The 16,270-nt window shown below is 42.1% G+C and overlaps 1 protein-coding gene across 1 annotated transcript in view; it reads left to right on the top strand.

Moving 5' to 3' along the window:
- Window positions 1-3,373: 3,373 nt before the first annotated feature.
- The window catches only part of LOC139537635 (alpha-tectorin-like), a 56,752-nt gene continuing 43,855 nt past the window's right edge, over window positions 3,374-16,270 (top strand). Inside the window, exons 1-4 of the mRNA XM_071339176.1 lie at window positions 3,374-3,818; window positions 15,298-15,362; window positions 15,665-15,804; window positions 15,964-16,251. Coding sequence (XP_071195277.1) covers window positions 15,299-15,362; window positions 15,665-15,804; window positions 15,964-16,251 — 492 coding nt within the window. The 5' untranslated portion in view covers window positions 3,374-3,818; window position 15,298. The remainder of the gene's footprint in view (window positions 3,819-15,297; window positions 15,363-15,664; window positions 15,805-15,963; window positions 16,252-16,270) is intronic.

Raw genomic sequence — 16,270 nt, 5'->3', positions numbered from 1 at the left:
AGCACTTCCACTGACGATTTTGTAAACGCTGCCTGCTTCAAATCCAGCCAATGCAGCTCCATTTCATAGGCTGCAGTAGCCTTGTGGGCTCGGTAAGGTAGACACGTCAGGTCCATTCCACAAACCTAGGTTCTCTCCTGCATTCATGTTTAAGCTGCAGCTATGTTTCCATTCCATAGGTGTCAGGTGTTGGGTTTCTGGGGATTCCCCTCTCTACTCCCATCCTTCACTTCCCACCAAAATGTATTTAATCCGGAGCCTATGAGTGGTATAGCTATGTCCACCACCACAAGACCCCTTCTCAAGGCAACTCCAGTGCAACACTATCCCGGTGAAGGGTGTCAACTGGAACTCAAGACCCATTAGGGACTTCAGATTAGGGTCAGAGGTGCTTCTCATATCCCAAATGGGTCCACATTTAGTGGGATAGAGGTTATACAGGTCTGGGTGTGACTTGACAACTCTGTGGCATCTGAGGATATTCACAGACATGTATCATGTCACGTCATACCTTATTCCCTTCTATCGAAATGGGAAACCTTCCTCCTCAGGTGCATTCTCGTTGGCCTCTCACCTTTGTAAATTGAGTTGTCGGTTCCTGATGCAAATGATGTATGCACTCTTGTTGGCTGGTGTCTTTCTAACTATTCTTGTTGAGCCGTGTCTGCAAGACCTATCAAATTGTATTAGTCACCTGCGCCGAATACAACAGGTTTAGACCTTACAGTGAAATGCTTACTTACGAGCCCCTAACCAACAATGCAGTTTAAATAAAAATACGAATAAGAAATAAAAGTAACAAGTAATTAAAGAGCAGCAGTAAAATAACAATTGCAAAACTATATACAGAGGGGTACCGGTACAGAGTCAATGTGCGGGGGCACTGGTTAGTTGAGGTAAAGTGTACATGTAGGTAGAGTTATTAAAGTGGCTATGCATAGATAATAACAACAGAGAGTAGCAGCGGTGTCAAAGGAGGGGGGCATTGCAAATAGTCTGGGTGGCCATTTGATTATGATCCACTGGCTTTAGGTAAGTCATCATTTATAGTTTTGACTGATCGGAAGTATTGCTTTCCTGACCTGCTGTTTTGTGGGAGTACTGAAAAAGCCAACTAATGCAGTCACCACCACGGAGCTCAAGTCTTCCAACTGGAGCCAGTCCCACAACCGCCTGGATCACTGCAACAACTTGGCTGCAAAATAATCAGGCTTAATTGGTGTCACCCAGCCTGGAGGTGCCGAAAGCTCCTCCTCCCCTCACTCCCCATCCTCCAGGCATGGTGTGACTGTGAACCACATGAGACACATTTGGCTGATGCCATCACGACCTCCCTCAGCCAATTCAGCTGGCCGGCTTTAAATCCCAACTTCCAGCCCCAGCAGAAGCTCTGTCACTAGGCAGGGGTTTGGGCTGAGGTCTCCTTGGCCTGGGCCTTCTCTGACTGGAGCACCAGGCCCACCAGTTCCAGTTCCTCCACAGAGGGAAGTCTAGGCTTCTGGAGACAAACAGGCTGGTGATGGGGTTACCAGGCTGTGAAAACGAGGCTGCCCCGCTAATGCAGGGTCACGCCGAGGTTGGGAGGTGGTGGGGGGTGAGTTGTTGCGTTACCTCTTCACGCCCTTGTCCCGTATCTAAGACCTGGCCGGGCAGGCGGTATCCTGATCTCCCCCATTGCATTATGGAGCTGGACCAAGGGCAGTTTGGGCTGAACGGAGCCCATTGTGTGCCCAGGAGAAGGAGTCTTTAGGGAAGGTGGATTTGGGTTACCACAAGGAGGTTCTACATTGTGGAGGAAAGAAGAGGAGAGGAGGGCAAGGCCAACTGCTGGGCATAGGGGGAGGTTAGAGTGTTGATATGGAGTGGCCCCCTCTGGGGATTGGGTGACTTGCGCTGAGCTCACCCAGAATCCATTCCAGGATAAAAAATAAATAAAAAAATGGGGGGGGGGGGGGGTCAAGCTTGATGGGCTCTCCAGAACTTCTGATGTTTGATACGCCCGACTTTGTTCTCACCTGTCACTGTGGTCCCACATAAACGGTTGATGTAATGCTTTTTTACTTATTGAGGTAACTGGATCAGTCCGTTTCAACCATGACTGTTTTATTTTCTCAACTTTTTTACAATTGAAACGACAATCAGACCATTTAGTCATAGGTCAACCTCCTTAGCAAGACTATGTTCCTGGAAATATCTATGCCCTCCTGTCCTCCATTTCGGCATAGATGTGTACACACCTTACATGGGGCAAATATGCAGTGTCACCTCAGCTGAGCTCAGTATGTAACAACCAATTTGATTATACAACACTGTCCCCATTCCCAGTGAGCTAAATGGAGAGGGAGCGACCATTATCCTCTCACTATCATGTCCTTGTTGTCTAAAGAATTTTGTTTGGGCAGATGAGAGTGTGAGTGAGTCCATGCGAGAGAGAGAGGTTCAAGTGAAAATCAGGCCTATCGTCCCCATCTCAATTTCTCCCACTTCTCCTTGTCCTCGACATTTCCCAAAACACTGACCGCTAGCACAGGAGGATCCCGGTCCCGGCAGGCCCACTGGGATCATGTTGTTTTTTGTCCCCTTTTGTGTGTCGCTCTCTTTCACAGGTTGGTTAAGAGTATGTGCATTTTACACAACAAGGTATGGGAGGTGTAAAAGAATCCTCCACAGAGAGCCCCTACACTGGTCAATGGGAGCCCCGGGTCGACCCTCAGTCCTGCAGCCTTTCACACATCCTGCTCCCACCTCTCCAGTTACCTCCACTGTCCCCCTTACAACAAAGACCTGACTGACTCCCCTCTCCTTCCCAGACCCTATCAGGACGCATCCACCTACGATTTCCCTTATGCCTAATCTCTCCAGGATCTATGGAAATGAGGTGCGCTGTGTGTCCCTGTAAATGAGGCCGTCCCTAATTAAAGAGAAGCACACAGTGTGTTCTAAGTGACTCATGTTAATTCTGTAACTCAAACTACCCAAGGTCTTGAAAAAGCAGGGTTTTAGTCTGTGTGTTTCTCTCTCTCTCTTTGTGTCCATAAAATAACCCAGAGTGAGACTGGGCTGCTTTGGCTGGGTCTGAGTCACTCCGGTAGAAAGCTTTAGCCATACATAGACAGACCCTGTCGACAGGGCTGATGGGGGTGATCAGGGCCCAATCCAAGGGGCTGACATTTATGTCCAAAATCCTATTTGTTTAAACCGTTTTGCCTTCCATGCTTGGAGGGAAATAAGGTCTAGTTTCAATATTTTGCCTTTGCTTGTGTAGTCTTTCCTCCCTCATTTACAGGATCTCTTATTTGCTCTCTCCCTCACTTTCTACACACTCTCTCTCCCTCTTTCTGCACTCTCAAAGTCCCCCTCCGCACTTTCCCCTTTCCCCAAACACTGATTTCTGATTAAGTTGAACACTATCCCCGGTAAAATTTGCACCTGCCTCTTTTAGTAAAGTTCCTTCCAGAGCTTCGGCAGGGGCTTACACTTTCTCTGCTTCTCTCATTCAAGTATTCTCTTTCTCCCTGCTCCTTTTGAAATCCATTGGATGCCCTAGGCGAGGATTCGGCTGTTTTCTGGGACTCCCATTATTACAGTACCGTTAATCCTGCTGGAAGTGGACGAGAAGTGCTCCTCTGTTTGGATGTCCACCCCCCTCCTCCCCTCCCACCATCACCACAACAACCACCACCCCTCAGTCTTTCTCCAGTCCTCTCCTCACTTCTTTTAAACTCTGTGGATGTTCCCAGCTGGATGGAACACAGCTGTGTACTGGAGGCAGCCTGGTGAGAGTGGTGAGGAGCTAAATGTCCATCTTCTGAAAGCAGGTGAGTGGTCAATCTATCTACCTCTTCCTCTATCTCTCTTTCACTCCAGCAGGTGCATCACCGACTAGTGGACAGGTAAGGTGCACCTGAATCTGACTCCTGGATAGGTGTGTGTTTGTACTTGTTTACCCTTGGCATCTCATAGCTTTTTGAAGATAATACAGGAGTGTGTAACATGGTGGATAATCCCTGTTACTGATAGATATGGTGTATACAGCATTTAAGGTATCAGGGCATTTCACCCATTTCAGCTCTTAGGAAATATGGACATGAGAGTATAGAGGACGTCATATTGCTTAATGAGCATGTGTATGGTGATGTCTCACAGGGAAGATGACGGAGCTATCCTTGGCATTTGGTCTTGGAATAATGTAATGCCTTTCTTTCATTAGTTAATACTGTATTAAGATTATATGTTCAATGTTATAACATTGCCTACTGCTGAGCATCTGGCAATATAGTTTGACTTGACAAGTATGTGCTAATGAAGATGTGTGTTTAGAAGTTAACCAGTCTGTCGTTTTAATAGAATTTCAGTAACATTAGCCAACAGTCCCTAATCTACTTGTGTCTTCAGATACATGGCAACAATTATGCTATATTTGAATGTTCTGCTAGCTGTATTATTTCATGATTTGGATACTCCTACAATTGTTTTTGTTCTATTAGTTGCAGCTAGAGTAAACTCCTCCTGATACAGTCAGAAGTTAAGGGCACTGGAGTGTGAGCCCAGAGAGGTTGTGTTTACACCATTAGAAGAGCTCTTTTTTTGAAAGTGCAGTCCCTGAGTGCATTCCCGGGCTTTATCTCCATTGTTCTGTTGGAACATTATGGAGTAAATGTCTGTCAGATAGCGTGGGGGGAACTGAAGGAGTGAAAATAGCAGTTGTGGTAATCTCTGTGTTGACAAAGCATGACGACAGGGCGATGACTGAACGATGATCCCCTCTCACCAGGGTCCACTAACCTTGGCACACCTGAACACAATTTACCATCAGGCTGAATACTGTACACGCATTAAAGAGATGACAGTGAAGATTTGGGAGAGACATACTTCATTCACATCACATTCCCCAGAGATCACATTGAGGATAACTGGGCACACCACATCATTTCAACATGAACATTTGGGTAATATTTGGTTGAGACGTTGTTCAATGAGATTTCAACCTTTATTCACCCACTCAAAAAGACAGGTCAGAAGTTTGTTGAAATCCCATTGTGTTATCACTGGGCTTTCAACCATTTAAAAGCACAACAAAGTTAAAATGGAAATACATTTTATCACTGTGCTTCATCTCATAGCACAACTAAATGACCTGAATTGCAGTTGAGATTGCATTAAAAGTACATAATGCAAGTGATCCAAGCTGTTTGAGATTCTGCGCATATTATTATAGCAGTTGTGAAGATCTCCACAGACCAGCGACCTGCATGCTATCTTGATTATGATTACATAAGAAGTTACTGTAGGCTTAACTCAAAATGTGGCCATGGATGTGTTACTCATTTTAATGTTGAATAAATACTGTTACATTAGTTTGTAAGATAGCCTTAACTTTTTATGTGAATCCAACATCAATTATTAATTTGTAGATTAACTGAATATTGATTTCTGTTTGGTTGAAAACGCAACCAAATATCAACATTTTAAAGGATATCCAACATATCAATTATTTATTTGTAGACAAGATGGAATTAAAGCAAGACTAAGTCACTGGCACAGATGGAACTATCCAAGCAGAAGATTAATCTCCTTCAAATGTTGGTAATTGGTTGTGTTGACAACCAAACACAATTCAATATCAAGTCTGTCTACAAATGAATAATTGATGTTAGATTCATGTCTCCATCTCAACCAAAAATCTGAGTTAAAGAATTGGACTACATTTAAGGACTAAACTTACATTTTTGGTTGAGATGGAGACGTGAATCCAACATATTAATGATTTACTTGAAGATAACATTTGAAATCAACCAAAGCTTGAAACTTTAGGCCTATATGTATTGTCTGTTTTCAATTGAAATGAAAGCTGTTGATGACTTTGCAAATGCTATAAAGGCCTCATAAATAGTATCATTGATGATATGAGACTTATAAAGTATGGTAACATTTAATTTGCTTTGTTAAACCTACCCTTTGGAATGACTTCGATAGCTGGTGGTGCCTCCACTCATCTCACCCCAGTCTCTCGGTGGACCCACTCTTCTCACGTAGAGCCCCCCCCCCCCCAGCCGCTATACATAAGGGATAAACGGCAACATTCTGTGCATTACCTTGGAATAATGGACAACGCAACGGGACGAGGTGGAGCCCAGTCCCTTTGCAGAGTTAATTTTTCCAAGATAATGTACAGAACAGAGGCGTTTATCGTTAAATAAAGGTAAAAATGTCTTTTACATTTTTTTTTAAATAAATCACGCTTATTCCACATTTGCATAAGAAAATAATATGAAAGCACTAGTTTACCGGTATAAATACTTTTTTAGTTTATATTTTTTATAAGCAACAGGAGGGACCAGAGAAATTCATGTTCATCACTCACCATGTTAGGTCATCAGATGCTCCAAAAAAAAGTATCTTCAAAAATTTATTAATGCTAGTTAGCTAGCTACGTTTTTTCCTTGTTGGACCTGCGTTTACAATGTATCCAATTTTGGTTTGTGTGGTTGTTGGTTTAGCTTTCTGTAACTTGTAGCAAGTACGGCCTGCATGTGAAGGTGCTTATTGTGTCATGATTGCAAGGTGTCCCAATGTCTTTTCCAACTGTCCCAATATCTTGTTTTAATGTACATTCTAACCAATCAAAAACAACCATTCAATAATGCTGTGGTATAATTTAATTTAATTCACAAGGTATTACAAACTGGCCACAGTATTTAAGTGTCAGTCTTTCTCCAATTCATTTACAATGACATAATCCACATATTTTTGGTACGTTAGGGGAGGAGTAGGAGCTTAAAAGCCCTAAAAAGGCATAACGCCTCAAAGTACAAATACAGTTGAAGTTGGAAGTTTACATACACTTAGGTTGGAGTCATTAAAACTCGTTTTTCAACCACTCCACAAATTTCTTGTTTACCAACTATAGTTTTGGCAAGTCGTTTAGGACATCTACTTTGTGCACGCTTTTTCAGCTACTTTGACACAGGTCATTTTTCCAACAATTGTTTACAGACAGATTATTTCACTTATAATTCACTGTATCACAATTCCAGTGGGTCAGAAGTTTACATACACTAAGTTGACTGTGCCTTTAAACAGCTTGGAAAATTCCAGAAAAGTATTTCATGGCTTTAGAAGCTTCTGATGTTGCTTGACATCAGGGGAAAATGAAAAGAAATCAGCCAAGACCTCAGAAAAACAATTGTATACCTTCACAATTCTGGTTCATCCTTGGGAGCAATTTCCAAACACCTGAAGGTACCACGTTCATCTGTACAAACAATAGTACGCAAGTATAAACACCATGAGACCACGCAGCCGTCATACCGCTCAGGAAGGAGACACGTTCTGTCTCTTAGAGATGAACGTACTTTGGTGTGAAAAGTGCGAATCAATCCCAGAACAACAGCAAAGGACCTTGTAAAGATGCTGGAGTAAACAGGTACAAAAGTATCTATATCCACAGTAAATGAGTCCTATATCGACATAACCTGAAAGGCCGCTCAGCAAGGCAGAAGCCACCGCTCAAGAACCGCCATAAAAAAAAGCCAGACTACGGTTTGCAACTGCACATGGGGACAAATATCGACTTTTTGGAGAAATGTTCTCTGGTCTGATGAAACAAAAATATAACTGTTTGGCCATAATGACCATTATGTTTGGGGGGGGAAAGGGGGAGGCTTGCAAGCTGAAGAACACCATCCCAACCGTGAAGCACGTGGGTGGCAGCATCATGTTGTGGGGGTGCTTTGTTGCAAGAGGGACTGGTGCACTTCACAAAATAGATGGGATCAAGAGGAAGGAAAATGATGTGGATATATTGAAGCAACATCTCAAGACATCAGTCAGGAAGTTAAAGCTTGGTCTCAAATAGGTCTTCCAAATGGACAATGACCCCAAGCATACTTCCAAAGTTGTGGCAAAATAGCATAAGGACAACAAAGTCAAGGTATTGGAGTGGCCATCACAAAGCCCTGACCTCAATCCTATAGAAAATTTGTGGGCAGAACTGAAAAAGCGTGTGCGAGCATGGAGGCCTACAAACCTGACTCAGTTACACCAGCTCTGTCAGGAGGAACGGGCCAAAATTCCCCCAACTTATTGTGCGAAGCTTGTGGAAGGCTACCCGAAACGTTTGACCCAAGTTAAACAATTTAAAGGCAATGCTACCAAATACTAATTGAGTGTATGTAAACGTTTGACCCACTGGGAATGTGATTAAATAAATAAAAGCTGAAATACATCACTCGCTCTACTATTATTCTGACATTTCACATTCTTAAAATAAAGTGGTGATCCTAACTGACCTACGACAGGGAATTTTTACTCTGATTAAATGTCAGGAATTGTGAAAAACTGAGTTTAAATGTATTTGGCTAAGGTGTATGTAAACTTCCGACTTCAACTGTAAGTATTGCTTTATGTAATTTGTGTTCTTGTTAAATGTTTGCTCAGCCTACATGTTCATACGTTTTATATACAGTGGGGCAAAAAAGTATTTAGTCAGCCACCAATTGTGCAAGTTCTCCCACTTAAAAAGATGAGAGAGGCCTGTAATTTTCATCATAGGTACACTTCAACTATGACAGACAAAATGAGAAAAAAAAATCCAGAAAATCACATTGTAGGATTTGTAATGAATTTATTTGCAAATTATGGTGGTCAATAACAAAAGTTTATTTCAATACTTTGTTATATACCCTTTGTTGGCAATGACAGAGGTCAAACGTTTTCTGTAAGTCTTCACAAGGTTTTCACACACTGTTGCTGGTATTTTGGCCCATTCCTCCATGCAGATCTCCTCTAGAGCAGTGATGTTTTCTGGGCTGTTGCTGGGCAACACGGACTTTCAACTCCCTCCAAAGATTTTCTATGGGGTTGAGATCTGGAGACTGGCTAGGCCACTCCAGGACCTTGAAATGCTTCTTACGAAGCCACTCCAGGACCTTGAAATGCTTCTTACGAAGCCACTCCTTCGTTGCCCGGGCGGTGTGTTTGGGATCATTGTCATGCTGAAAGACCCAGCCACGTTTCATCTTCAATGCCCTTGCTGATGGAAGGAGGTTTTCACTCAAAATGTCACGATACATGGCCCCATTCATTCTTTCCTTTACACGGATCAGTCGTCCTGGTCCCTTTGCAGAAAAACAGCCCCAAAGCATGATGTTTCCACCCCCATGCTTCACAGTAGGTATGGTGTTCTTTGGATGCAACTCAGCATTCTTTGTCCTCCAAACACGACGAGTTGAGTTTTTACCAAAAAGTTATATTTTGGTTTCATCTGACCATATGACATTCTCCCAATCTTCTTCTGGATCATCCAAATGCTCTCTAGCAAACTTCAGACGGGCCTGGACATGTACTGGCTTAAGCAGGGGGACACGGCTGGCACTGCAGGATTTGAGTCCCTGGCGGCGTAGTGTGTTACTGATGGTAGGCTTTGTTACTTTGGTCCCAGCTCTCTGCAGGTCATTCACTAGGTCCCCCCGTGTGGTTCTGGGATTTTTGCTCACCGTTCTTGTGATCATTTTGACCCCACGGGGTGAGATCTTGCGTGGAGCCCCAGATCGAGGGAGATTATCAGTGGTCTTGTATGTCTTCCATTTCCTAATAATTGCTCCCACAGTTGATTTCTTCAAACCAAGCTGCTTACCAATTGCAGATTCAGTCTTCCCAGCCTGGTGCAGGTCTACAATTTTGTTTCTGGTGTCCTTTGACAGCTCTTTGGTCTTGGCCATAGTGGAGTTTGGAGTGTGACTGTTTGAGGTTGTGGACAGGTGTCTTTTATACTGATAACAAGTTCAAACAGGTGCCATTAATATAGGTAACGAGTGGAGGACAGAGGAGCCTCTTAAAGAAGAAGTTACAGGTCTGTGAGAGCCAGGAATCTTGCTTGTTTGTAGGTGACCAAATACTTATTTTCCACCATAATTTGCAAATAAATTCATAAAAAATCCTACAATGTGATTTTCTGGATTTTTTTTTCTCATTTTGTCTGTCATAGTTGAAGTGTACCTATGATGAAAATTACAGGCCTCTCTCATCTTTTTAAGTGGGAGAACTTGCACAATTGGTGGCTGACTAAATCCTTTTTTGCCCCACTGTATGTGATGTATACTATAACCATGTATTCATACTATGAGTCTTCCATATCTATGGGATTTCCACCGCCCTCATATGAATTGTCTGCTAAAATGTTTTATCTGGTTCTTCAATGAGAGACCGAACAAACATGGTTAACTTTGATTCTATACAAGTAAACACCAACAAAATCCAACTGATTACATAGAATGTGCACAGGCTTCATGATGGCAAAAAAAGCATAAGGTTCTTGAATATTTAAAGAGATTGTCAGTAGATGTGATTTTTATGCAAGAGCTAAACCTCAAAAAAGGATAAATGTAATATTTAAAGAGAATCTTGTTGGAGAGGCCTATGCTGCTACCTACTGTAGTAACAGCAGAGGTGTAGGCATCCTGATAAATAGGAATACACCTTTTTCCATTACTGTATATCCCAGCATACATACCAAGAAGGACATTTTCTAATTTGAAAATGGGAGGAAATATTTCCTCCCAGGTGCAAACCTGGTGTTTTTAGATATAATTCAAGCTATATTAGATCAACCCCAGACTGGAACTATTATTTTAGCAGGTGATCAAACCTTTAGCAAGTTAGACAGATATGGCAATAAAAAAAGTGAAATTCAAGGAACCTCCAGAGGCTGAACATTTTCATCTCTTCAAATATTTTACAGGATACCTGCAGATTATTATTCCCAACTACAAAAGACTACTCCATTTTGTCTCAAAGTAAGGAAAGCTATTCAAGAATTGGCTACATTTTGATTTACAAAAATGCACTCAACAACATACTGGGTTTTAAAATACATGATACGGTGCCTTTGGAAAATTTGCAGACCCCTTGACTTTTTCCACATTTTCTCTCTCTCAGTAATCTACACACATTACCCCATAATGACAAAGCAAAAACAGGCTTTTAGAATTGTTGCTAATCTATACAAAAAATGAACAGAAATACCTTATTTACGTAAGTATTCAGACCCTTTGATATGAGACTCGAAAGTGAGCTCACGTTCATTCTGTTTCCGTTGATCATCCTTGAGATGTTTCTACAATTTTATAGGAGTCCACCTGTGGTAAATTCAATTGATCGCACATGATTTAGAAAGGCACACACCTGTTTTTATAAGGTCCCACAGATGACAGTGCATGTCAGAGCAACAACCAAGCCATGAGGTCGAAGGAATTGTTCGTAGAGCTCCGAGACAAGTTTGTGTCGAGGAGAGGCACAGATCTGGGGAAGGGTACCACAAAAGGTCTGCAGCATTGAAGGTCCCCAAGAACACAGTGGCCTCCATCATTCATAAATAGAACAAGTTTGGAACCACCAAGACTCTTCCTAGAGCTGGCCACCCGGCCAAACTGCGCAATCGGGGGAGAAGGGCCTTGGTCAGGGAGGTGACCAAGAACCCAATGGTCACTCAGATGTTCATAGAGCTCTAGAATTCCTCTGTGGAGATGGGAGAACCCTCTAGAAAACCATCTCTGGAGCACTCCACCAATCAGGCCTTTATGGTAGTGGCCAGACGGAAGCCACTCCTCAGTAAAAGGCACATGACAGCCCGCTTGGAGTTTGCCAAAAGGCACCTAACGACTCTCAGACTAAGAAACAAGATTCTCCGGTCTGATGAAACCAAGATTGAACTCTTTGGCGTGAATGCTAAGCGTCACATCTGGAGGAAACCTGGCACCATCCTTATGGTGAAGCATGGTGGTGGCAGCATCATGCTGTGGGAATGTTTTTTAGTGGCAGGGACTCAAATCAAATCAAGCTTTATTTGTCACATGCGCCTAATACAACAGGTGTAGACCGTACCGTGAAATACTTACTTACAAGCCCTTAACCAACGGTGCAGTTAAAGAAGAGTTGACCAAATATTTGCCAAATAAACTAAAGTAAAGAATAATAAAAAGTAACACAAAATAACAATAACGAGGCTATATGCAGGGGGTACCGGTACCGATTCAATGTCCAGGGGTACAGGTTATTAAAGGTAATTTGTACATGTAGGTAGATGTTAAGTGACTGCATAGATAATAAACAGCGAGTAGCAGCAGTGCATAAAACAAATGGAAGGGGGGGGGGGGGGGGGGGGTGTAAATAGTCCGGTGGCCATTTGATTCATTTGTTCAGCAGTCTTATGGTTTGGGGGTAGAAGCTGTTAAGGAGCCTTTTGGTCCGGACTGGGAGACTAGTCAAGATCGAGGCAATGTGCAAACATTTATAAAAACCTGTTTTTGCTTTGTCATTATGGGGTATTGTGTGCAGATTGATGAGGGTGGAAAAACAATTTAATACATTTTAGAATAAGGCTGTAACGTAACAAAATGTGTAAAAAGTCAAGGGGTCTGAATACTTTCTGAATGCACTGTATAGTGATATTGGATCATTATCCTGTATCATGCTTAATTGTACCCACAGAAAATACACTTAGTGACAGAATATGGAGAATGAACAGATTGCATCTTCAAGACCCAAAAGGTATTAAATATGTAAATGAAAACAAAAATACATTTTGCATTACAGATGTAGACATAGAGGACAGAGAAAAGCTGACCCCCGACATAATTTGGGATGCTTTTAAGGTATCCTTTAGGGGAATGATAATCTCATACTCTGCAAAAGTTAAATCTGAGTTAGTGATTTATTTGTATTTAATTTCTATCTTAGAAAAAATATAACAAATCTTTACACGGTAAAGAAAATAATACAGTTTCTGAACTTAAACAGGAATATGATATTTACTTTTGAAGAGAGCCAACAACTTCAGGTTAAACTCAAAGAAAGCATACTATTTTATGCCAAATAAACCTGGTAAACACCTCACAGCCCTCACAAAATGAGTACACGCCAAACCAGTTTATAATTTTTAAAGATACAAATGCTTTAATTAAGAAACAACAATGTCAGAGTCATGTCTTAAGTGTAAAACTAACAATAACTCAATAATTAATAACTTCTGCGAGTGCTATCAAGTCCAAAAGTTAAAGGCAGAGTTAGAAAGTTGGATGTCAGAAGTTTGACAATGTAAATTGACTTTTAATCCACCCATCTGCATATTTCAAGACATGGCAAATGGGGGTGGACAATATTTGACAATATTATTTTTGTGACATACTGAAGATGCTCTTACTTAAATACTGGGAGTCAAATGATACTCCAACGTTAAGAGAATGGAAGAATATAATGCTTCATTATTTAAGACAGAAATAAAATACAATTTGTCATATGGGGTAGAGTCTTACAAGTATTAGAAACAACACTGAGTGTGGATGTGATGGGAACTTGGGTCTGCGCAAGTGTGACGTCAAAAAAATAAAATACAATATATCAAAAAAGGAATGACTTCGATAGCAACAGTGAAATATATTCATTTATTAAGAGATCTCTCAATAATCATTCTCACAATAGCACATTGTTAGTAGTGACAAACCTAAACCAGGGCTTGGTTAAAATCCTGGATGAATCGCCAAACAAATAGCTGTAAATAGATCAACTCTCCAGTAGGATGTGCTGCCTAGCCTATTGTTTTTTATCTGATAGTGAATATTACATTGAAGATCTGACATTGTTTCAAAGGTACAAATTCAACATATTTTATACAAGGTTTGTCTATGTTGAAAATTGGTTACAATGATGACATAATCCCGTGGTTGAAATTCCACCAGTTTACGTTGATGACTTTTTTCAAATCCAATATATTTTCCACATAGATTCCACGTCACAATATGTTGTAAAATTACTTCGAAACAATGTTGGTTCAACCAGTTTGTGCCCAGAATGTTGCATATGATACTGTATCTCTCATTCTTAGCAAAAAGGTCAAGAGCCACATTAACTAATACATTAAATTCAAATTTACATAGATCTAGTTTTATAAATGAATGTTTTTTAAACTATATCTACAAACGCTTAATTTGGATTATGTAGAACAACGGGCATGGATATCAATTAACATTGTCCATTATGAATAAAACATGCTATTCTCTGTGATCACTTTCAAAGGCAATTAAAAAAACACCTATGCAAAAAAAGTACCTTGAGTTTTGGTTTTTCAAATCAGTAATGAAGTCCCCTTTGGGACTTTCTCCAAACGTCTTACATACACAAATCAGAGTGGACACAACGTTAAATGGTGTTTTTACATTCAATTGACGACAACCATTGAATCAACATGCAGCTACCATTCAATCAAATGTTGAATTGAATTAGATCAGGAATTTTCCCTTGGATGGACTTGGCTGTACATTCTGGTTTGGCAATGGGAAGCCGGCCAAGCCAGGCACCGACGCAACCCCAGAGGGCCACAGTAAGAACCCTAGCAATTCAAGCCTGCTCAATTAAAGCCATTAGGGCTCCACTGTTTACGCTCCCCTCTCTTTAGCCAACAAGACATGGCTCCCAAACAGACGTGGTAATGAGCTCCCAGGCCCAGCTCCCATCAAGGAGACTCTGAGGCGGAGAGGCTTGGGTTGGGCCGCAGGGTCCATGGCTTTGAGAGGGCACAGCCCCACCGTGGTCCACTCACACGGGACCGCAAGGCGAATGTGATCCTGACACATTGTTCCTGAATGCATAATGGGGCCTTTTCAGGGCTCCTTTAACGGGGATAGGGGGGACCTCCCAAGGGAGACATGGGAGACTGATTTTAAAGAAGTTACGTGTCGTCGTCGTCGACCGGCTGGCCGGTACTCCCTTGCTCCCCAGTGCTCTTGTTAAATGCTCTTGTTTATGAGAAGTTGTCTCTGTGAGTAATTTTTACCCTTCTTTGGTATCAGCCTCCTAGAAGACATAGGGTTCTAGTTGCTGGCGCTGTTGTTCATGAGGTTTTGGGGGTCTATGTGTAACGGATGTGAAATGGCTAGCTAGTTAGCGGTGGTGCGTGCTAATAGCGTTTCAAATCGGTTACGTCACTCGCTTTGAGACCTTGAAGTAGTGGTTCCCCTTGCTCTGCAAGGGCCGCGGCCTTTGTGGAGCGATGGGTAACGATGCTTCGTGGGTGTCAGTTGTTGATGTGTGCAGAGGGTCCCTGGTTCGCGCCCGGGTCGGGGCGAGGGGACGGACTAAAGTTAAACTGTTACATATGGCTATGGAAGAATCTGAAAAACTCAATCAACAAGCCCTTCCTGAATAACTCTCGTTAAATGCTTTGTCCTGAATTAACTATTCTCACTCTCATTGTCCCCAGTGGACTTACTTCAATCCCCTCTTTCTCTTTCCTCCATCTAGGATGCTCAGGCCAGGCACTCCAGTCATTCTGTTCCACCTCTTTAGCTTCTTTACTCAGAGAGAAGGTGAGTGACGTGGATCCCATTCTGATTCACATGTTTTCTGTATCTTATATAGAGGTATCAGAGCAAATTACTCAAGGACCACTGTCTTATAGACCGTTATGAAAGAGTGAAAGTTCAGTATGTTTAGAAGGCATAAGTTATTTTCCCTTTCTTTCTGGTTAAACAAGCAAGACATTGATCTTATCTTGATTGAATTCTCCTAAATGTCTCAGATGACATGAGTAGTCTATCTAAAAATTTGACCAGTTGTTCTCCCTTCTTTGCTAGATCTGTTACAATTGTCTCCCTCCTTCTTCCTTCAGCTCTTTCTCAAGAGATCATGTACCCCTATGGGCCCGTCCACCGAGATCTGGAGACACCCAAGATGGATGATGGAAGTTCCACTGAAATAATTATACTCATGCCATTCATTTTCTTTAATAACCCCTATCGCTCAATCTATGTAAGCTCCTATATACCCTTCTTTCCTTCAATAACGGCAAATATCTCAGAGAAATGTTAATCCACCATATCATTCACCTAACCATTAATTGTTCTTTTTATCATAAATCTGTTCATCAACACATCAATCGGGACCGTGCCTCCCTCTCAATCTCTGCAGGTCAACAACAACGGTGTGATCTCCTTCAACGTGCAGGTGAGCCAGTTCACCCCCGAGGCCTTCCCCCTGAGTGACAGCAGATCCTTCATCGCCCCACTATGGGCAGACGTGCACAACGGCATCCGCGGAGATGTGTACTACCGCGAGAGCGCAGACCCAGAGTTACTGGAGCGGGCCTCACGAGACATCCGCAAGTACTTCAAGAACATGCCCACCTTCACAGCCACCTGGGTCTTCATCACAACCTGGCACCAGGTCACCTTCTACGGAGGCAGTCAGACCACCCCGGTAAAATAACCACAATCAC

This window comes from Salvelinus alpinus, chromosome 13 (assembly GCF_045679555.1).
Source record: "Salvelinus alpinus chromosome 13, SLU_Salpinus.1, whole genome shotgun sequence".
NCBI lineage: Eukaryota > Metazoa > Chordata > Actinopteri > Salmoniformes > Salmonidae > Salvelinus > Salvelinus alpinus.
This window is presented reverse-complemented; position numbering and strand designations above follow the sequence as displayed.